A 24,157-nucleotide genomic window follows, 5' to 3' on the forward strand; every position below is an offset into this window, starting at 1 on the left:
TTAAAACACAGACTATTTTTGTTGAAACTAAAATACTCTAGCAACTGATAATGCTGCATGAAAATTATTTTCTTATAGAAAGGTATAATAAATATTTGCAGTATTTATTGTCATTTTTATCTTAAAAATCTAAAAGAACTACAAAGATCTTTAAAACAATCTCATACTACACCAGTCCGAGAATAAATTGCCAGTCCATCAATATGAGTAGATTAATATAGTTTTTCGGTAAACTAGTTCAGTATGGATGTTAGTAAAATAAAAGCACTCTGGAAAGGAATATAATGGTGCAAGACTTGGTAAGAGTGCCCTTTGGGAGGCATGCTCTGAATTATGCTGAAATTAAAGAAGGTCATCCTGAGGAAAAAAACTCAGAAAAACATCTGGCTACAACCAGCTTGCCCTCCTTGCAAGGGCCAGACTCCTCCCTGCGGTTTATTACTCTCCCTTCCAGCTGGGTCAGTTTGGCTGTCTACATTCCTGAGCAATGGCATAGGAATCTTGAACATCCTCTAATTCCATCAGTTTGAGAATTTTCATCAAGACACACACAAGTGTTTGCAGCAAAAATCTAAGACATCTCATTTTTCCACAGTACCATCACTACTTTGTGATGCACTTTGAAATTCTTCTACCAGTTAGTTTCATAAAGCGCTGTTAAGCACTCCAGACTGATTTACCAAAAGTACAGCTCCAGTTTATCTTTTAATTTATTGGTTATCTTTCCTATTTAAAGATCCTAATAGCAATGACAAACAAAAAGAGATGAAGGAAGAGTAGATCACCTAAGATACAAAACTGATTTTGCAAGTGTAAGCTCAAGCTTGCACACTCTTTCTGTGCTTTCAAATTAATCTTGCCTTATAGTGACAAGAAATTAAAAGCAAACATATTACATGTAGCAAAAGTCTTAGAAAATTAAAATAGAGCCTTCAGAAAATGTAGGGGAAGAGAAACCAAGTGACAGCCCTGATTGTTCAAGGATTTAACTCTGAAGTCCATATATTTAGGAATATGTGCATTCATGTCCAAAAAATTGTTGTGAGAATAGGGGAAGCTGAAGCACACTAAATAACTTTCTGTAAAGTTCTTTCAAGCCTTCTAAAATTGCCATGAGACACCAAGCCTATCTACCACTTCTCAAAAATAGCCACATTTAACTCTGACGGAAGAGAGGTGGGAAAAGAGCAGAAAAATCCCTACAAAAGACCACAAGAATACATAAACTCTATAGGGTATAAATGAATGTCACATTTTCATCTGCACCAGCACCAAAAACAAAATTATGAAAGGTATACATACTTCACTGCCACATATAGCACTTGTTCTTGTCCCTGAAGTTTGCCCACTTTCAGAAGTGTGCCTTTGCCCCTGCTTGTGAGCTACAGTGAGTAACTTCCACTACTGCTATTGAGTGAACACAGGTAGATTGGAAGAGCCACACTAGAAAAGCTCATCAAAAACTCATGAGAATATCTTGCAAATCACACTTACTTCGATACATCAAGCAAGAAGTCATTCAGTTCAGTCTGCTTGGCAAGGCCCCGGCACACCTGGAAGCACAGATCATAGAACCATTTGCTCCAGAACACTGATATCAGAGGGAAAATGAAGTCCCTTACATTTAATTTGTATGAAAATGTAATTTAATTAAATTTGTATGAAAAAAAAATAACAGTACTTGTGTGTGTGTGTACATCTATCTATCTATATATGTCTACTTATATGCTACAGTGTTGTATAAAATTACAGCTGAATTTGTGTGCTGGGTTTCAATCTTAGCTATCTTGCTTCTGAGTTAAAACTGTGAAACACAAGTAAAATCTATCCTAAGACTCACTGAAAACTGTTGGTTTTTACACTTGTTCATGCTGTCTCAAAGGCTGTCACTGACTGTGATTATGGAATGAACATCTCCTTATCCAGACCCTCAAATCTTCTGAGAATGTCAAATATTTTGTTTCCCTTCTCCCTTATCACATTTTTACCAGTTTTATTCCAGGCTGCAAAGTAGCATATAGACACAACTGTAGACTGACATCAGGCAAGTTTAACTAAGCTAAGCAACAGATGATATATGCTCAACTTAGGGAGAAATCAGCATGAATATGAATACAGAGAAGAGTATGCATGCTTCTTTTTAGAAGCAAAACGTTAGATGAAGCAAAGCTTTCAACTGTATCTTTACTTCACCTATTTGCATAGTCTGTATCTGAAGCACAACTGTAGGTCTGTGTATTAGCAGAGCAAGCACTGAGGCCAAAAGTAAAACCAGCCTCTATTGCTTGTACATATTATATCCACAAAAATATCACTTTGAATTAGCAGTATCTTTCATCTGTGCAATGCAGATACAAAATGCCAGATCAAAACTCTTGCATTCTTCTCATGCAAAAAACTTGGGAAGAGCAAGCCTTCTGCTTAGAAGAAGGAAGAGAAATAAAAATGATCAATGCACAATCCTGAACTTAACTTTCCTTGTTGTGTTTTGTTAGATGCGAAAGACTTGTCAGTAAAGGAAGGTGAAGCTACAACCGCATGCGATTGCAATTCTACTAGTGTTCAATAGTCTGCGCCAGCTAACTGCCTAGATATGAATGACCACCCCAAAGTCAGTGACTTCCAGCACCGAGGCAGAAAAGATTAGAGCCTCGAAGACAAAAGCAGGAAGTTTTCTGCACATCTTCTGACGAGTGTACAAAAAGCACCTTGAAAAAACAGAATGTCATGAATTTCTTCCTGGGAGTTGACAGAAGAATCTATTTTAGCATCTTCTCTGAGTTGAGAGAATATGTTTAGTTGCAGTGTTACTATCTTCTGCTAGTTGAAGTAACAAAACCTATTAGCAAAGCTGCTGGGGTTTGCTAGAGCAGCTCGACACTGTGTGAAGCTCCATTAGGCACCCAGCTACGGACAGCATGAAGCATCCTTAGTGACAGTAGTTACAGGACCATGAAGCAGCTAGTGAGGATGGCTTAAAATAGGCTTTGCTAGCAACACTTCATAATTTCAAACTGAATACTAAGGCAGGAGGAAAGCAACCAGTTAGCCTAGAAGTTACCTTTCCACAAGGAAAACAAAACAACCCTGCAAAGTTGTTATGATAAATCTGCTTTAATCATTATTTAACTACTTTGTTCAAATTTCTTTCCTTTAGTACATATATTGTTTGTTATTTGATCTATGATTGCAAGTGAGGAAAACTAGTTCAACACCAAAAATGTTAGCATATTTTTCCAGGTTCAAGGAAGGGGCTTTAGTCAATGCTGTAGCAATGGTCTCCACTTAAATCTGATCACAATCCATGATCCTACTAAACAAGTTCTGGAAGACAGTTACACAATGAAAAAATTAAAAAAACACTCACACTTACTTGTACTTGATGTATTGCTACTGAAGCCCATGCAAGATTTGCTGTTGCAACCTGCAACAAAAGAGAATAAACTCTCTCTGAAGAAACTTTGAAAACTGCACATCAGTGACAGGCCTCTTTTCTCTATCTACCTGCTAAGTAAATTGACTGAGCTGTTTTAGATAGGCAGTAACAATTTAAGAGAAGACAGTTATTTTGCAGAAGTCTCAGTGTACTTTCAATTCTTGAGCTTACCAATGGTTTTCAGAAGCAGAATTGGGTGCCCATCAGCTCAGAAATACAACATCAATACAAACATCTCATAAGCTGAGGGCTTTAAAAAATTACACTGTTGAAAGGCATCTGACATACAAGTAAAATATGCCTTAACAGCTTTCTGGAGCTGTATCTCTTCAGCAATAGCTACTTCCAGCTGTAAACAAGCACTGTTTCTTTCATTATTGTTTTGGTGGCAGAAGAACCAGACCTGATCCCTCAGCTCAAGTGTTTGAAGTATGACAGTTTCCAGGCAACATTTCAAACAAATGTCATGTAAACTGCAGCTAACTATGATGTGCTACCATGCATAATCTCCTGTCCTTGAAGCACAGGAGCTTTATAGGAACACAGGGAACTGAAGCACAAGAGGTCAGCTTTTGCATACCCTCCTAAGGTATTTTTTTTATTTTATATTTTCAAACAGAACACTTTGCACACATTTCATAAAAATTCCTAATGGCATCCAAAGGCTTTCTGAAAACTGAAAATGAAAAGAATGCTTTAGAACACTCAAAAAGTGGCCTTGAAATATTTTTAATTTACTAATAAAATACTTTCATTTAGCATCCAGTCTTTTCCAAGTAGAACATTAGCTATAGAAGCTATTTCATGTAACATAAAACATTGATATTTTCACAAAACAATGCATATTTGAGATCTGAATTATAGATTGATTAATGTAATAGGACAACTTTAAAAATTAGATATGTTTTGTGTAGGCTACAGAATTAATGAAGCCTGGTTTTGTATGAATGCCTGTTCCTTGTTCTCTGAGCAAGGACAGTGGCACCACTACTAGTCCCCTACCCTGACCTCTGTCTTCTGCTGAAAAAATACAAGTTGTGACAACAAGCTGAAGTGGCATCGACTACCCAACTAATATATACATCAGATGCATGCTAGGGTACTTAGCTTATGGATAAAACAAAATATACACTTGACAAATACTGCTGCTGTTTCCCTTCTTTGGGAGGACTAGTTTTAGTATTTCTTGCCTGAATACCTTCTATCCTTTTCACACAAATAATTCCTGTTCCGTACAGCTAAACTGCACCACGGTGAATCTCATGCTACTGTCAAGACAATACACCTGGCTATTATCATTCCATTTTGTCCTAACTTTGTGTCCAGGTTCCCTTCTCTGGGGAACAGCACAGAGAGAAATTCATCTTTACATCAGAGACACCTTAATGGCCTCACCTTGACATGAGAGCAAAGACGCACTTTGAACACTTTTAGTACAGCAACAGCCTTTGCCACACCTGCTCCATTTTCAAATCCATTTGTATTTGGCTAACACCTCCTAACTTCAGGTTGACAAATGGACATGTATGGACAATGCAGCTACACAGTACTTACATGATTCTCTAATCATGCATGCAGAACAGTCATGGAAAGGGGAAGATAAGGATGAATGGGAATATCTGGATAGGGAAGCATCAGAAGTTAAAAAAAGCGGAAGAGAGCTTTACGAGTGTCACCTAGACTGGCAGGCCATCCAGGTACCAGCATTTCTATACACAGTTTCTAAGGACATCTAAGTCAGAACGCAAAGGACAGTGACCCTGATAACTTAGAGAGGGACAGGCTAGAGAGAGACAAAAGCTATCAGCTCCTAAAAGTTAAAGAAACGCCTGACCCAAAACCAGCACATGGTTATCAACCTAGAAAGAAACCAGGAAACCATAAAAACTCAGCACACAGCATCCCTTGTCCTCCTGTTGCAAGGAATTCTGGAGGGACTACCTGGATACCTGGATACTGGAAATACCACCTAGACAGACACATCTTGGTGCTAGAGAGAGTGTGGCAGTAAAAATATGAATGAAAATATCAAAATCTCTTTTGCTTCATGTATGATTTAAAGCAAAATCACTTCTCCTCCTGAGAGACCTAGCACTGAGACTTGATAAACTGTTGCTATAACATCGCAGCACTGTTTTGCAATAGGGCTCATTCTGTGAGAACCACAGCAAAAAGGAAACTAAAATTTTTATAACTTACAACAATGTAAAATAAAGCTGTACTGGAAATTTAAGATTGAGAATCAGGATAACTGAGCATTTTCTTTTTTTATATGAAGTGATTTTGAGTTTTCATGTTTGATTTACATTTACATTTCATTTATGTGCCCTGTGTTAACTTCTCTAACAATTCTGTATTGAGTTTATAATCGATAAAGAAACCTTTAATCTGTTTATCTGCAAAGGAACACAAGGTAAAATTATTCATGTGTCCCTGTACTTGTACATTGTATACCTCCACTGACTGAAAATAAAAATCAGCACCTACTTTCTTTTTTTAATAAGAGCAAAAAGCAAGCATGAAAAAGGTATAAACTCATGAGAAGGGCGAGAGAAGGAAGTTTGGAGTGGGGGGAGGGACAGTGAAGTCCTGATCATCATGAGGACGTGGGCACACGAGCTCACCTCTTGGTGACTGTGGTGGAAGGCTTCTTTGCCCCAGTGACGGTAAAGCTCCAGGATACCAATCAGGTCACCAATCGCTGTGACAATTGGCAAACACAGAACAGACTGGATACGGGTCCCCGACTCCAGTCCAGTACCTTTGGGAAATCGCTCATCCTAGAAAACGCAAACATAATCTGATAAAATGTAAAATCTGATAAGACAGTAACAGGAAAGATGTAGTGATGTTTTCCTTACCCCTCTTATCTGAACAAATCTGCAGGAAAATTACAAAATTGAATAAAAGTCGGCTCTCAGCATAATTCATACACAGTTTTAAGATGTCCACTAAAAAAATGTAACTTTAAAGTCTCAGCATTAATATACAGATATTAATATACATATACAGATAACCTTACTGATGCAAAGTCAGAATTAGCTGTGATATTACACCCAGTTTTGGGTTTGTTTATATATTTTTTTTTTTCTAATCTCACTGCAGCAAAAACAGCACTTTATAACTAATGCCAGTCCAGATTAAATAAAAACCTAAACAAGCAACACCACCACCCCACCATCCTTCCCTCCAAAAAACCTCAAAGAATTTTCAATCACAAAGTGGGCTGCTAAGATATCAGTATTAAAGAGCAGACAACAGTGCTTGCAAGAAAACAAAGATTCAAACTTGAGCCTAAGGCTTTAGGTTATGCAACTATAATCCTCAACCAGCTCTTGAGGAGGAAAAAGTGTTCCCAAAAAATTACACGAGAGGAAGCATCTTCTTCCTTTGCTTGTGCATCCTAAATAAACTGATGCAAAAGACACAGAAACAAACATTAAAATAATCCGACCAGCTACTATAAAAGGCCCAAATACATTACTCTCAATCCTCACAGGGAATGTTCAAGGCTTTATAGCTTCACTTCCCCATATAGGAAAACTCAGGTAGAGCTAAGAAAGCACCTGGATGTCACAGTTAGTAAGGCAGCCACTGCCCAGTGCCAAGTGTGCAAGACCCACTTGGTTGCACGTCAGAGTCTCTCAGTACCTGATTCTCACCCGATGTTCTCTGCAGGCTGTGCTTAGGCAAGACAGACACCCCTTCAAGGCTGATCAAAATCTCTCACTTCTCAAAGAAAACACCAAGTAATCTCTACCTTAATTACTAAGATGACAATCAATTTGAACAAATGACAGACAAAAGAGAGTGGGAAGCACTTTGAAACACGAGCCTTCTGCTTTCTCTTTTTAGTTCTGTCCTCCCACAAAAAAGGGCTGCCAAGTCTACCTGCACGTGTTTCCCTTTTGCAGTTGAGAAGCTCCTAAAATCACATGAAGGAAAACCATCTCACCAAAATGAATCTTGCTGTTTGGTCAATGAATCACTGATATTAAATCAACAAAAAAGCTCAAAACTCCTCCTCACTAACCCCATGATTTTACTAAAAATGTAAAATCAAAACACAGAACTCTTGTGTGTGAGGATATCATGATATTAATTGGAAATTACCAGTAACAATTTAAACCCTTCATTTAACTGATAAAAAATACCAACACATAACTTCTTAATACTCCAGGGTGAGTAGGAAGCACTGACTATTACTACAGGGAAAGCAGTTTTTGCCTTTTGGTTTTGTGGCTCTATTTAAGTGTACTCACATTAGGCATCTGGTATTTGTTTATATCCAGGATTGCCCAACTAAGATCATACATATTTTTAACAAATAATTTCAAAAGTAGAGGCAGCAATGTCCAATTTTTTTTTTTTTTTCAGTCAAAGTATCCAAAAATTGTTATTCTGGACAGAACTTGGAAACATAGGAAATACTGAAGAGAGAAGAGAATGTAAACTTCCTTAGTGTTCTCATAACCATAAATGTTCACACAAAGTACAGTTTAAATACCAACTTCATAAAATTGCATAGACGCAAGTAGAGGATGAAGTGCTTAAAAAAATTAAATAGACAGACATACAGAGTGCCAATAATTATTGGAATATCACTTTAGGAATTTCCAACTCCTATTACAGGAAAAGGCTTGAATTTTGATATCAGTTACATTAGTGCACTTTTCACGTAGGTCTACTGATACTATCAGTATTCTAGCTTCACATTAGAGTATGCAGAGATTAAAATCCTGCTTAATAACCAGAATTCTGACTGACATTCTTGCCAGAGTGAGCCCTGTATTAAAATTATATCAAATTTTCAAATTTGATTGACTATATTAAAGTCTTCTTGTTCGGGGTTAATATTTGAAGACCAAGACGACCTCAGGAGTTTCGATCGGTTGTTTTTTCCAAGTGACTGTGGTGCCATCATGTCCTTTACCTGACAGCTAAAAAAAAAGTTAAAATAACCCAAACCCAAAGTGAAAAACACCCAAACCTTTAAAGTTAGAAATAAATTAAATATTCTGAAATTATTCCATCAGCTAATCCAAACTCAGATTTGTTTTCCCGGTATCAAGACAGGTGTAAATTCTGTCACTAAACATTCATCTCAATAAACATTTCATCATCAAAACATTCATTCTAAGAGCATGCTGCAATCATCTAATTAAAAAGAGAAAGCTTTTTACCCCCAGAATATCTTCTACTAACAACGTTTTCCTGGATCTGGCTACATAAGCTGATACTGTAGTGCCATGTGCAATGGGCCCTGCAGGAATGAGTCGTGGGTGTCCTTCTTTAGCTCCTGGTGGTGTAAATACACACAGACTCTAGTTAGAAGGAAAAAAAAAAGAGAAAGAAAGGAAAAAAAAGCAATTAGAAAGCATGATTACTTTTACAGTTACTGCACAACCTATGTAGAATATAGACAAAAACTTGAACAAACTTCACATAATTCTTCTGAGATCTTAGAAAGTCCCGGTTTAAAGTCATCCAGGTAACTCCTGGACAACTCCTGTGGAGAACAGTAGGTGACTAAAATCGGTTATTATTTATATCTATATTATATTTATATTTAAATTTCTTGTTATATACTACCAGAGATAGATGACAATGCCACACCACAATATATTACTAGCATTCCTCTTAAGAATGGTCAGAGGTTTTGCTGCTGATTAATTTTACTCTCAGAATTTGCTTTCATTAGGGCTGCAATGAGACAGGAGCTCTTTTCTAGCATGGATTATTACAGGTGAAATTTGCATGTGAAAATGTAGCATCTACTATCAGCTCTAGAAAATAAAGTGATGATGTGAGGTGCATCCTCTCATAATTCTCATTTCTTTACAAACATGCATGGTCTGTTATAAAACATTTGTACTAAACAATTCCAAAAAAAACCCACATTGAAATGTTCAGAAACTAAAGAGATGCAATATTATGCACCATATGAAGGTACTCTTGCAGTGATGAAGATACCTTAGCTGTAACATATTACCAGCATTTTGGAAAGAGAAAGTTGGGACTTTATGCTGAGGGGGGAAAAGAAAGGTCAATAAATAGTATTGAAATTCATAGCCAAAACAAGAGTGAAGTCTATCCAAGGAGAGAATCAGTAGTCCAACCATTAGGGTATTTAGTAAGCTGAAAAGAAAAACACTCAAGATTCTGAAAAAAACAACAACTGAGTATTCTTAAACAGAAAGTCAGTCCAAAAAAACTCAGCAAGACAAGAAAGTGAGTTTTCCATCAAGTAATTCATTTGCTAATATGTGGTACAGATGAAAATTAAACTGTCTTAAAAATAATAAAAAAATAGAGCTGCCCCAGATGTTTTTTAGCACTGACAAGTATTTTTTAAGGTGAAAGGAAAGATGTTTCTTCCATGGACTTGACCTGCTGAATATTCAGATTATTTACTCCATTTTGATGTCTTACATTACAGTACAATGACATGAAATCATGGAATTTTCTCTTTATTCTTATCCTAAACCTGAACCTTATTCTTCAAACCCATTTATCCTCACAACTTGTTGTAAGTGTGGCTGCTAGAAGTAAGATACACTTGAAAAATCAGAATGTTTATTTTCCATATGAATTCCAAAAGTTTAATTTTTAAAAAAAGCAACATCCAAACAACAAAAAAACATTAAATCAATACATTGAATCTGTCAGAACAACCCTACTCAATCTACCAGCATAAAAAGCTCCATTTATTCTTACTTGCTTATAATCTAATAAAGATACTTATAATTTTTAAATGATAACTTAATTTTCACAGTTGCTTGCCTTCATAAGCTCTAGTTCATGTTTTTACATGCACTTAAATAGAATGAAGAAGAACATTTTACATAACATAGCCAAGAAAAGCACCCCATGATCTAAAAAAAGTACATTATTCTAATAAAACTAAAGAAATAACATATCTTTATTTAAATCAGTGTTCTGGTATAAAATATTTCTCAAAAAATAAAAAAGGTAGTAAAATATAAAGGGCATAGAAATACTAAAACATATCTTTACAGAAGTCTGATTTGCTATTCTATATGCTTAAGATTTACTATTTTAATAGGAATCCCACTTGCAATAGGAACAGTAATGTTATAATGTGTTCAAAACTGCAAAGGTGGTTTCTGTTGCAAAGTACTGCAAAATGCAGAGATGCAACACAATGCTTCAAGTCTGATTGATGTAGTCCAAGCAGTGGAATGATACAAAATCAATAGGACATTGGAGACCAAAGTTGATTTTACCAAAGATGCCAAAGAATAACACTTCTATTCACGCCATTCTTATATACTTAAGACATATTTGATTCTTTTTGCCAAGGTAGCAATGCATTATGATTAGCAAAGAACTGTGATGTTCAAATTATGTGTATAAAATGTGGTTTTCCACACTCAACTCTTGAGTCACACCCAGCACTAAACACAAAACAATGCATGAATCTTTCTCCTCTCAGAAAGAGCTTCTCAAATCAAGAAAAAAAAGGAAGAAAACCAAACAGCCACTTGCACCAGAAAGCAAAGAAATCACTTCTCACACCTTCACTAAAACCTTCAATGGTCAAAAACCTGTGTTGACACCATGAAATATTGCCTGCAAAGGCTGCTTTCACCAGCACAGTCTTTCCTGTATCCTTGTGTATCATTTTGTCTGGTAAACCCCTGTGTTGCTAACACCATACAGTGAACAAGTTTCCTTATGCTGGAAAAAGTTTGTGAACATTATATTTTACTTCCAGATTCTCCAAAAAAGAGTTTTGCAGAAGCAGTCCCATTCTGCTTCTATGGAAAGTTGCAAACCTGTGGCTAAGGGGTCACAGTGATCGAAAAACTCTTCTAACTACCCAATAGTTTCTAAATTTGCCACTAATTCTCCTGACTGTAGAGGTAGAAATGACTGTGCAGAACAACTGATAATCTTACCCTGAGCATGCAGCACAATTAAAAAGAAAGGCAGTTTTTCTCCTAACCATGTATAAGCTGAAATTAATCCATAAGCTTCTACCATTCCACACTGACTTTATACATACACCTAATAAATTGCTATGAGTGTTCATACATTCCATATTTGATTAATTTAAATCTGAATGAGTTTAAATGTTTATTGCAAATTAATTATGTAGAAATGTCTCAAATACAAGTCATCAATGGCAAGGTCAGCCAAACAAAACAAAGTAAACTGCTCTCTGCTCCACTACGGTATGTTACTGAAATGATCTCTGAGGCACTGCACAGACACAGCTTTATGGTAAAATTATCACACTCAAAAAACAGGTTTTTCACATCCCCTATCCAGCTCACATTTAACTTTCTCTTTTGCTTAAGAAAATACTTATAAAATGTACTGCAGTAATGATAAAATTTGGGGCTCACCTACTTTCTTCCAACTGTGAATGACTCCAGCATTCTTTTAATTTGCACAGGTACTTTCCAATAATCTTCCACTAGCTCAAAGGGTAGCTAGGAGTGTGTCCATATAGACATCAGATAAATTGGATACAGCTTTGCAAGTAAGTGCAGAAATTAATAGATTGGGCCGTTTCAAATTAACTTGCATTTTCTCAGTTGGTCTGAATATTTTACTTCAAAAAAGAGTTTGTATTTATGGTAATGATAATGAACAATGACTAATTATCAAAATATGAAATCAGTGCATCTTCATCCACAAGTTAACCAAGATACAGGCAATAAAAAAAACAAATATGAGAATTTTAGGATCTCTGATTCACCAAATACTATGCTGATAACTCACGATGCAGCAAAAGGAAAAGGTTGAGGAGACAGCAGGATGCTTGTGCACTGCTCACAGACTCTTTTGCCGCTATTATCACTTGCAGGGAGCCTCTTAGTCAGTATAAGAAAGGGAAAAATACAAATAGCTCTTTTCTGATAGTGCAATGTCCTGTCTCTCTCCAGGCAAAACCTAAGTAATAAAAGATAACTAGTGTAGAACGAGGATTAGGGATCTCTACCGCTGATGAGAGAGAAGGCAACCAAAAGGGGTGATTCAGTCTGGATCGGAAAAACTACCAAAAGGACAAACATTGGCTTGGAGAGAGAATCCTTTAGAAGTTTCCAGGTTCAGACATTCTGCCACCTGGCAGGCCACTGGACTCTGCAATTCCCAATTTTGATCTGTATACCCTCCCTCCAGACAAAGACAGAAACTCCTTTCCTACATCAGTCTCAACCACCTCATTAACAATATTCTTACAACAAGTTCTAGATGGTGATGAACTTCATTCTTAAGATGTAGTAGGCAGAGGAACACTAAAGTTTGACATCAAGAAATTCCTGTGCCTTGCTGTAACCCTAGAGCGCGTGAGGAATTTTCCTTCCTTCTGTGACAGCACAGATTGTTCTGGTTGGGTCTAAAATCTCCAAAATTATTCCTCCCCTCCTAGTTTAATCACCTAATTCAGTTTTATATAGTCCACCGCCAAAAAATTCCTATTAGTTTTGATGGATGGAAGTGTGGTTTGGGATCCACTAATGACCTAGCACAAACATAGAGATCAAGAGGTTCTTAAAAAAACAAACTGAAGCAAAACAAAAAGTCCAAAATAAATTATGACCCTAACAAATGTTTAAACACTGGTGAACACAGACAAATATTCAAAATTCACGGTTTCATCTTGGTGGTGTTAAGCTATATAGTTGGACTCAACGATCTCAAAGTTTTTTCCAACTTAAAAGATACTATGATTTTATTCTATGACCCCATGTTTCTTAGGCACTCTCTAATATCTTTTAGTATTCTCTATTATCTTTTTTAAATACTAATGTATTAACAAGCCTGCTAGTCTACAGAAATGCAGAATGATGCACTGTAACTATTTCTTAAGAGATACAAAGATGACAACATTCTCAATTCACATACAAACCCACCAAGCTTTTAGACACATAACAAGATCAGTATATAGTCAATAAAACTTAATACCATGGGTTTTTGCGCTCTTTACTTGGTGCTATGCACTCAGTCTAATAAAATTAAGTAATTTATCTTGAATCTCTTACTGTGGTTGAAAAAACCTTCTTCACTTGTCATTTCCAACAGCTAAGAGCATGCACACGAATAATTACTCATGTTCATCTTGTCATGCTGGCATAACTTTGTCCCATTGTTGGTTTTTCTATTGAAAAATCTAATGCTTGACAGAGACAGCAGATTAAAATCCCAAGAAAACATGAGTAGCAGCAGCTAGTTCTCATAACACAATAGCATTCTCAGCTCTTGACAGACATTCATACAGCATGAAGAAATACCTGCAGTTTTCAATGATTTCAATCTTTGGCTCCTCTGACAAAGAGGACAACCACAGATATAATTGATACTATTTTCTAGTCACTGTTGTATGTAGTTTGTTGGAATCCAGCACAACACCATATCCCATTGCACAAAAACTAGAAACCATTCAACCAACTACATAAAGTTTGCCAGGATTTGATTTAAACTGCATATATGTATTCATCATCATCATCATTTCACAAAACAGTCATTTCTTCTTTTCATACAACTACTTCTAACTAAGCAATACATCACAGTGTACTAGACAGGAGATTTGCAATTTTAAGCCACATAGTGGGCACAAATGTTGGATACTTGTGAAATGAAGATGATGCACTTACTGTAGAACTACTAGCAGTTTGATTAGGTTTGTTTTTTGTGGGGGACGGGGGTGGGTTATATGTTGAATATATATGAATGGTATCAAATTTTTAACTGCACTTCACTCCTGGAAACTTTCCAGTTGATTTACACAAAAAAACCATATGAGAGTTATAGCAGTTCATTGACACAAAAATCCAAGTTGACATACCTCTCTATCATCCCTTCAATTTTTAAGGCATGGTCATCTAAGCATTTTTCTGAAAGACACTGAACAGGCCCCAAACACTCCTCAAGGGATGAGGATCCCTGAGCATGCACAAGCAACAGACTGTCATGCATCATTACAGCCACAACTGAGGAAGTTTTCCCAATGCCAAGTCAAGCACACTACTGCTTGCCCTACACACCATAGGTGTTGGAGGCAATTCCCTTCCTCTCTGCTTTATCCAGGCATATCTTCATCCCTCATCTTTCTTTTATATAGACTAAACAAAACCACTTCTTTTGTTTCCTGACCATTCTCTCTGTTATCTCCTGAACTCCCTTCAGTTCCTCCAATTCTATTTTTTTCTGAAAGTGCATTGTTTAAATGAGCCGTTATTCCATCTGTGGCTTTAGCAGTGGAGAGAGAAAAAGGAAAAATACTTTACACTAGGGCTAAAGTTCTGTTTGTGCTATATACATAAGTGTATTTTTTGATGCAGCAATGATTATTGCAGACACATTTTTACCTTCAAATTCACTGAAAACCCTAGAATGTTTCTCAGCGTCATCAACTGCCCTACACAGAGAGAGGTAATATGTGGAAAGCCGAGCACTTTTCCTAACTGAATCACTGTCTGGTTTCTTCTGATAATTTTCCAAACCCCATTTTGAAATCTAATCCCTTCCTACAAACATATCTGCAGTCCTATATTCTTTCTCCACTTGTCATTAGTGAATATATTAAGCAAAACTAGATAGTTGGTTAAATCTTTGCAGATCTATGCAAAACAACCTCCCATTCTGATAGTGAAACACAAACAACTGGACGCTAATTTTTTAGCAATTTCTGCCTTCTACCTATAATATATATTGATCTATGCGCAGGCTGGGAAATGGGATGCTGGAAAGTAGTGCTGAGGAAAGGGCCCTGGGGATCCTGGTCACTGGCAAGTTGAACATGAGCCAGCAGTGCCCTGGCAGCCAGGAGGGCCAACCCTGTCCTGGGAGCATCAGGCACAGCATCACAGCCAGGCAAGGGAGGGATTGTCCTGCTCTGCTCTGAGCTGGGGCAGCCTCACCTCCAGTGCTGGGGGCAGCTCTGGGTGACACAAGATAAAGGAGATTTAAAGCTGTAACTGGGAATTCAAAGGAAGGCCACAAGGATGATGAAGGGCCTTGAGGAGCAGCTGAAGTCACTTGGTCTGTTCAGCCTGAAGAAGAGACTGAGGACAGACCTCACTGCAGTTACAATTTCCTTGAGAGGGGAAGAGGGGGGGCAGGCACTGATCTCTGCTCTGTGCTGACCAGTGACAGGACCTGAAGGAACAGCCTGAATCTGTGTCAGGGGAGGTTTAGGTTGGATATTAGAAAAGGTTTTTCACCCAGAACGTGTTTGGGCACTGGAACATCTCCCCAGGGAAGTGATCACAGCATCAAACCTGACAGAGTTCAAGAAGTGTTTGGACAATGCTTTGAGGCACAGAGCAATTCTTGGGCTGTCCTGTGCAGGCCAGGAACTGGACTTCAATGATCCAGATGGGTCCCTTCCAACTCAGGATATTCTATGATACTATATTCATCATGAACACATTCCACAAATCCACTTACCTGAATAGTAAATTAAACAAGACCAAAATTTCCCTCAAATACATTTTGACACTTATTTCTTTTAGCTTGATAATTTATTGACTCAAATATAAACTTGAACACTGTAACTAAACAAGAGCTTTTGCTCTCTGTTGAGTATCAGTATTCACTGTCAAACAAGAAAGCAACAGATTTCTTCCACTTGACATATAAAAAAACCACATGGTCCTAGAATTGATTCAAGGACAAGGACCAAAGTTTCCTGAATTGACTTGCAACTAGAAGGGTTTCACCTGGAAACATGTTTAAAAGACTCAAATTTCAGAGAAGATCACTATGCATTCAAAAACTGGAGACAATTAGCAAGCAGTAAATGTTTTTTCCTTAATAATTCAAATCACCCACCTCATAAACTCACTAGGTGGCACTGCATACACATCAAGCTGCAACAACTTTTGCATGACCAGAAATTCAAGAATGGCTTAATAAAATACACCCTGAAGCACAGAGTATGTGCACGTATTTGTGGCCTCACATAATTAGCTCTTACAATAAAGCTATTGGAAACTTCTGTCTGAATCGAGGATTATCTGTTTGTCAACACAATTTGCAGTCTCAGGAACTAAGTAACACAAGACCAAGTAAAAGCTTCTTTAAGTGTATGCCTGTTAAATTAGAAGTCATCCATCTTTACGTAGGAATCACGGTGTAATCATGAGGCAAATTACTCATACAAGAGCTATAAACAAGAACTATCTGAAGAATTGATTAACAAAGTAATACACTAGGAACTCTATAACTGTGATAAGTATTTTAGAAATATTGCCTTTTAAAGATGTCAGCTTATGGGCTTAAATCCATGCCCAGCTAGCATGATACTTGGGCAATTGATTTATGCACACAGTATCCAATATAAGGATTTTAATAAATCCTTTACATCATGTTTGAAGATGATACTTAATTAAGGTCATAGCAGGAGAATTATGAACAGTATATTCGTCCCCATAAGAAATAAAAAATAAAATCGAAATAAAGTCAAGTCCTTTGCTGGAGAGCTGTGAAACATTCCTGTTTGATTTGGAAGTGTTTCTACTCTCCAGTATACAGTATTTGTAAAATGGCTGCCATGTAGCTTAAGAAAAAATAATTTTATTTGCATAACTCATGGACAAAGATAATTCCTTAGATATGAAGAAAGTTCAAAAATCAGAAGCAGTGTGGTCACAGGTCTGTTCAGATCACGACCCTGATGAGGAAGGTCTACTGTTATTAGCACAATGGATGGTAGAATTTAGGCGATTCATTCTACCATATTCGTAGCACAGGCAGAACCAGATTCTGAGACTGGGCAACTTCATGGGGAAGGAAGGAGCTGGGCATGCAAGGGGTGCTCACCTGCTAGGGGGCAATCATTTGCAAATCACCATCAGAGCACTCTCAGTAAGGACTGCACTGAGTGGTAGTGCTTTCAATCAATTTGAACACCCAGAAGGATGCTTAAACTGAACTGTCCACACAGGCACCATTCTGGCACCAAGTCTGAGTAATACTCACATAAAGAAATGCGCTGGAATCTGCAATTGATGTGGCATCTTCTATTTCAAGCAAATTCACTCAAGTAAATATCCTGAAGGCATTCAACCTCAACTGTCTCAGCCAGAAGTTACTTAGTCTTTATGCTGTTTTCCAGCTCTAATATGGCATGTAAACTTCAATTGAGAGAAAGAAAATAAGGCAATAAAGAAACTTTTTATATGGACAGATATTTTTACGAACTTGCTTTTGTGCCATTAAATTCTCCAAAGGAATTTTTTCTAAAGTAATGTCCTCCTAAAAAGTTCTGTGTATCATCTGTGTTTTGGAAAAAGAAAGGGACTGGCTCATCTAGAGTTTTTTCTCCAATTAGATGAATTTTCTTTCAGTTCTAATATAATTTTTGTGTAAAGAAAATTCTGCCTGTATTAAATATGGCACCAAAGACTGACCTACTATATACTCTTAGTGAAAAAAAGCAATCTGCAATGAAATGGCAATTTTCTCAGTATTAAGAAATAATTGCACAAAGTATGTAGTAATCATTTACTAGTTTTCATTTTGCAAAAACTAAGGATTGTTTTAGAAGGAAATTATCTTACATCCTAATCAGAAACTCACTATTTAATCCAGACTTAATGTAGTTAAGGATATTTCATATTGCAAAAATGTTCCTTTGAGATTAACACAAGTCAAAATTCTCAAATCCGGGTTAATTTAAACAGGCAGAGGTATACCTATACACATTTAAAGCAGGAACTGAAAGGAAGCTTCCTCCATTCTTACACATTTCCCTCCCAGAACTTAATTCTCAAAAAGATGTATACACACACACACACACGCACAGTCTCCTAGTTGGATAACAAGCAATATTTTCCAAGCTAATGAAAAAAAGCCCAATGCTAAATTGGAGGGGGGAAGGGGAAGGATGTTGCCCAATTTGCAAAGTTAAAATCACAAATCTAGCAGCAAAATATTAAGCCATCAAAAAGGTGATATTGTTCTTTAACATATGGCAAATACTTTGTCCAGGCTAATCAAAACGTTCTATTTTTTTTTTAATTTCAGCTTAAAGAATTAGCTCATTCCTGATTTTGCTATGCAGAATCTTTTTGTTCCTATTTTAAAAAGACATTTAATAAAAAGAAATAAAACCACATTCTCAGTGTTTTTGCTGGGCAATGGCTAATCTCACTTGGATACATCCTCTAAATTAAATATTCAAGAGACAAGAGCTATCCAGATTAATTTCCAATGACAACTTCTTGTAAGAAATAGGCTAATGCATTACCATTTAGTTACAAGACTACAAACATGAGTTTGGCCCAAAGCCCACCAAAGTGAATGGAAAATCTCACACTAACTTCAAAGGACTTGGGATCAGTCCCTATAATAACTACATGAAGAACATTCCATTTTGGGTGATGCAGCTACATAGCAGTGGTTAATAAAGTCAATGTGTGTTTTTAGTGGTTGGAGTTTTTTTCAGGAAAGAGTTGTACTGGAATACTGGGAAGCAAATAGATTCATCTGCCTAATATGTTATTTAAAAAAAAAAAAAAAAAGAAAAGCAGAAGGTCATATAGTACCCAGGCCCTCAGGGTATCAGAAGGCTGTGAGTAATCCCATATTATGCCACACTAATCTAATAGGAAAAACCTCACCATACTAGGAATTCTCTTTGTCTCAAGCTGTAGAGTTAATTTTACTGTAATCTTTTACAAAGCATTTAGAGATGAGCATGCTCATGGCAGGCAGTCACTGCCACTGGCCAGCGGTGAACTTCCAGTGGGTTCCTGCCTCTGGCAGCAGGAGGGAGCTTTCAGCTCCCTCCCATGACAATGAACGCTGTCACCTACTAATGAGAACCAAAGATTGCATTCATAAATGATGAACAACATGTTTCTTAAATTATACCTCTTGGTGGAAGAGTATTTAAAAATATATGCTACTTATATGCTTAATCGAAGCCATTCAGGAAAAAAAATTTTAATAATAAAGGGGGAGTTTCTTTATTATATGAAACTATCATATCACAAAAAATGCAAAACCTCATTTCCATTTCTTATAGGAAATTTCTATATGGGCCTTCTTCCACATCAAGTTACTTTCAGGTTTGTACATCTTCAATTCTGTTTTCACTACTTCAAAAATGCAATTTTTACCATTTTTTCTGGATTCAAATATTACACAAAGAGCAAAGGAAATTGGCTAATGGACTATACAAGAATAATCTATTAAAACTGGCTGTGTAAAGCAAGAAAAAAAACAATGAGAAAAAATATTTTCCTTTCTAGTCACTGCTTATTTCTTGAACCAATGAAAGACATAAAATTTCTGACAAATTGTGATTTTTAATTTGAGGGAACTGACTGAAGTACAAAACTACATTTCCTTCTTGAAATAACTACGAAGTCTAGTATCATTCTAAGTGAAATTAAACTGGACAGAAAAAGATCTTAGGTATTCTAATATTCAAATAACAAAAGAACAAATATTGGACTCACTACAACCTGAATTTTTACATCAGAAACTAATTGAATTGATAAATTTATTTTATGCAACTAGACTCTACATCTGAAATTTACATTACCTTGCTATCAAGTTGCAGCTGACAATTAACATTAATAAAAAAATCAGGGAGATAACTAGATACAAAGAAAAAGCTATGCAGACAGTAAATCCAAGTTAAATTTTCTGCTTCTTAAAGACAGTTAATAATAAGGCTAAATCACAGGGTAAGCTTCCAGAGTCAGAGAAACAATAGCATTATTGCCAAATCTTAAAAAAAAAAAAAAAAAAAACAAAAAAAACCAGAAAAGACCAAGGATCTAAATGCAGAGAATTGTTTTCACTGTCACCATTATTATATTAAAAAACATACTTGTGAATGCACAGAAAAGCAGCATTTTAATCCAGTATACTTACATTATTGCATTCTCCCAGGAAATACAGTGCAAACCCATCAGCTTTTGTAGCTGCCGAAGCAATAACAAGAGAAGTAATTTTACTCACAGGGATAAATCAAACTTATAGAACATCTCTGAGGTGAAACCATGGATTCAATTCCATTTAGGACAAACATCTACTATTCCAAAGGTTAAGGTTTTTTGCTGTGTCCCCTAAAACTTCCAAAAGTCTACAAAATTGGAGGTACCACAGAGTTCTTACTTTCTTCATTGGAATTTACTCCATTCTAAAAGAAAATTGGAAATAAACTTCTTTATATACATCTATACTTCAAGACCTAATGTCTGTAAAAGCAAATTAATTCATGCAGTAGAAGTAACATTAAGAAGTGTGTTTACAATATAATCCCTTAGATACCCTTACAATTTCTATGAGCAAAATAAATGCCAAATCTAAATGTTAAGCTATATTTGTCCTTTCCTTAAGAGAGAAAATCATGGGAAAAATGAGGAGTTACAAATACTGCTATAAAAATGTGTTTCCAAACAAACTGTTTCTATTTTCTGCACCTAGCCCATATTAAAAATACTAACACTCACCAGAAAGTTTATACTTCCTTAGATTTCTGCCCAATTCAGATTGTGGTACGAAACAGGATAAAGTCAAGTTACTTTGAACTCTCAAAAGTTTAGTCAACCAACCATCATAACTTGCGCTCAGAATCACAGCAGTATATAGCAGAAAATGTTTTTCACCCTGCTTTACACAACAGGCTTGGATCATATAACTGTCTTTCCAAAAGTTAATAAATATTCCAGCCTGTAAAATGACCTGGTACTTATTGTTTTATGAATGAACTCAAGAATGCTTTTATTACATTTCAGGAGAAAATTTTTTACTTCTGTGCAATCAAATCGAAGGGTTTCCTAATTTCTTTGACAAAAGGAAAAAATGTCCACTTTGTAGTTACTTGCTTGTTGTCAACTGCACAGCACTGGTAAGAGTTGAGGGCACAGTAATTTGCCTTCAGATATTAAATCCTTCAGCTGTAGAACCTAAGCATATTAACCTACAAGGCAAATGAGTACTATAAATTAAATAATATACAAAAACCCTCCTCTCTGCTTTACAAAAGGAAAAAAACCATAATTGTAAAACATAAGCAGTCTATTCTCAAGTCTCACTTGCCGTGTATTAACAAATTTGATTTGCTGTGAGTTGGACATAAATTTTCAAATAACAGCTTAAGCAAAATCAGCAGAGAAAAGGATAACACCATATGTATAAACTAGAACTATTACTCATCATTACAAAATGATGAAGTAGCTGGGACAGTAAAACCTTTCTAAAGAGCTGACAAATCGGCTGTGACACTTCCTATTGAAGCCAGAGTACATCCACTATGGCTAAAAAAGAGGCCAAACTACACTTGCATCATTATTGAGTGTTTTGTTTGGTTTTAATTTTTAACTTTTGATCATATGTAGTATTCTCTTACCACAAAAGGTACTTACATCAGGTAGAAAAATTAAACAACTGAGTTTAATTTGAGATCACACAAAAGATTTGCCTTCTTCCAGAGACATTTCAATTGTCTCAAAAGGGATTTAAGCATACAGTGATATTACTGAGAGCTTTTTTATTTTACTCATTTTTTAACTTTCACTATTGAAATTGCAACACTATCATAACCAGAATAGTCAATTCTTTGGTTCAATTAACATGAGACTCTAATATTGCAATTGGATATGCAACTGCCTCCAAAGATGAAATTCACTTAAGTGCAGCTAGGGATTCACGGAGGAGCAGAAGGTGAAGCAAGTTCACACTGAGAGAACATCCAATGGGAACACTGTTATCCCTCAATATCTGTCTTTATTAATTAAACCACGTAAGAAATGTGCTGTGCACTGATGCTGAGTAACAGCCCAGAGATATCAGATTCTCCTTCTTACCTATTTTAATGATGCTGCTCAGCTCATACAGAAGCAGTTGGTTATCTCCTCCTGTATCCAGGCGCTGCTCTATGTAGCTGTTTAATTCGTACACTACACCTTGCATATTCGTATCCTGGTACTATGGAAGCAAAGATGAGAAGAACATTTTAGAATAACTGAGATGCATTTTGCAGGTTTTAAACATACAAATTCTTTAAAAATAATACGCTAAGATTTCAATACTGAGTCAAGCAGAACTGTCCTAATCCAGCTGCCTGAAGAACGAGGTCACTGCTAAGCAAGAGGCACAGCACTCCACTCTCTGTTCATTACACATTTGTTCAAAGCACATTGAGAACGCCACTGACAATTAATAACCACCTAAACTGAGCCAGGGTCATGGACAATGTCTACAGAAAATGAGAGAGATGACAATTATCAAGTAAGTAGACTCCCAACTCCTTCTTTTTAAGATCCTAGTCCTCCAAGAAAGGAAGCAAACAACTATCTTAGCTAGCGTCTTCCACTTCAGATTCGTGTGCCAAATGACAGAACTCTGCCAAGCACCAGAGTTTTCAGGTGGTGGCAGTTCAGGAAGCTCAGCCTTTTAAACACAGCAGCAATTAACACCAACCAAGTGAAGGACAAAAATCACAAGTCAAAATCACGCCAGCCACTGCGGCTTCATAGGCATTTGTTTCAACTGATGATGGAAGACACAAATCAAATCTGTTGGCAGATTACAAATCAGTTAGGATATTTAGATGGGAGCCATGGGGTGCTGATTGCTGGTATGATGGAACAGCATGACATGGTTAAAATCTCACAGGAAAGGAGATGCAGCCTCCCTTCAGGGGCCCAGCTGCAGTTGTTTATCCATTTCCAAAGTTCTGAAGGGCTGATAAAAACAGCTCTAAATGTGTATGTGTAGCATGACAACATCACAAACAATAATTTCACAGAAAGCAATACTTGGCACTAAGTGAAGATTCATTACCCTGCCCAAAACTGGTAATGCGGTAACTGAAGAAAGTGATATGGTCAATTACTTACTGAATGCCATGATGCAGTAAATTACATTGCTTAAACTAAAAATTAAGTTGGTGATATTTAGACAAATTAATGTTGCTTGAAAGACTAAGGCTTACTCTTCTGCTCATTCATTCTTCAGAGCCAAGTTTAACATAGATCAGACTAATATAAACTACTATGGAAAATACCATAAATGCTCAGAGTATCATAGTCTAACCTACTATCACTCCGATGTTTTTGTGCATATATGTAACTGCTCAATACCTTTCCAGATGTGTCTGTAAATGTGGGTAAACCTCTCTACATGTGACACTGATGGATTAAGCACATAGCTTACACAAAAAAAATTCCTTATATGACTTTTATTCCCCCTCTTATTTTATGCATACCACATACTATGTCATGAATACAGAGTATGTAAAGAGATATATATATATAGTATACATTTTGAAGCTGCATTTAAAAAAAACAAAAACAAACAAAAAAACAAAACCCAAAAAGCTTCACAAACAAATTCAAAGAACAAATTAAAAGTGCTTGCTGGATAATATAAATTCCAGTTTCTTTAAATTCAGCAGATCTTAATCTTGACTTTAAAATGGCTCCTGAGAATATACAATCTTTGCCATGACCTCTTCTTAATCTATTAATCTACTGCTCCACATGGATGTATTAGAACATTTGAGTCCTAGGCTGTCCAAGTATTCTCGATGTATAACAAACCTTACACTTCATAATTCTTTCTGTAAAATGATGTGATAGTTATACATTTTGACAGCAATCTAAGATCACACTGCATAAATGCATAAACTACTGCAGGTCTTGAGTTTACAATACAGCATGCCACCACCAATATTAGCACCATATGGGCAGCTGGCAAGCTTCCACTGCCTGCACTCTGTTGTGT

At 36.4% G+C, this 24,157-nt stretch overlaps 1 protein-coding gene across 5 annotated transcripts in view; it reads right to left on the reverse strand.

The window, feature by feature from the left end:
* PDE10A (phosphodiesterase 10A) overlaps window positions 1-24,157 on the reverse strand; it is a 352,930-nt gene that overhangs the window by 35,153 nt on the left and 293,620 nt on the right. For all 5 annotated transcript variants that reach the window (XM_033055156.2, XM_033055154.2, XM_033055155.1 and 2 more), the window contains 6 exons: window positions 22,237-22,357; window positions 20,300-20,349; window positions 8,620-8,760; window positions 6,061-6,216; window positions 3,374-3,424; window positions 1,495-1,553 (listed from right to left, as the gene is read on the reverse strand). In XM_033055156.2, coding sequence (XP_032911047.1) covers window positions 1,495-1,553; window positions 3,374-3,424; window positions 6,061-6,216; window positions 8,620-8,760; window positions 20,300-20,349; window positions 22,237-22,357 — 578 coding nt within the window. The remainder of the gene's footprint in view (window positions 1-1,494; window positions 1,554-3,373; window positions 3,425-6,060; window positions 6,217-8,619; window positions 8,761-20,299; window positions 20,350-22,236; window positions 22,358-24,157) is intronic.

The sequence above is a fragment of the Catharus ustulatus genome, chromosome 3, assembly GCF_009819885.2.
Source record: "Catharus ustulatus isolate bCatUst1 chromosome 3, bCatUst1.pri.v2, whole genome shotgun sequence".
Lineage (NCBI taxonomy): Eukaryota > Metazoa > Chordata > Aves > Passeriformes > Turdidae > Catharus > Catharus ustulatus.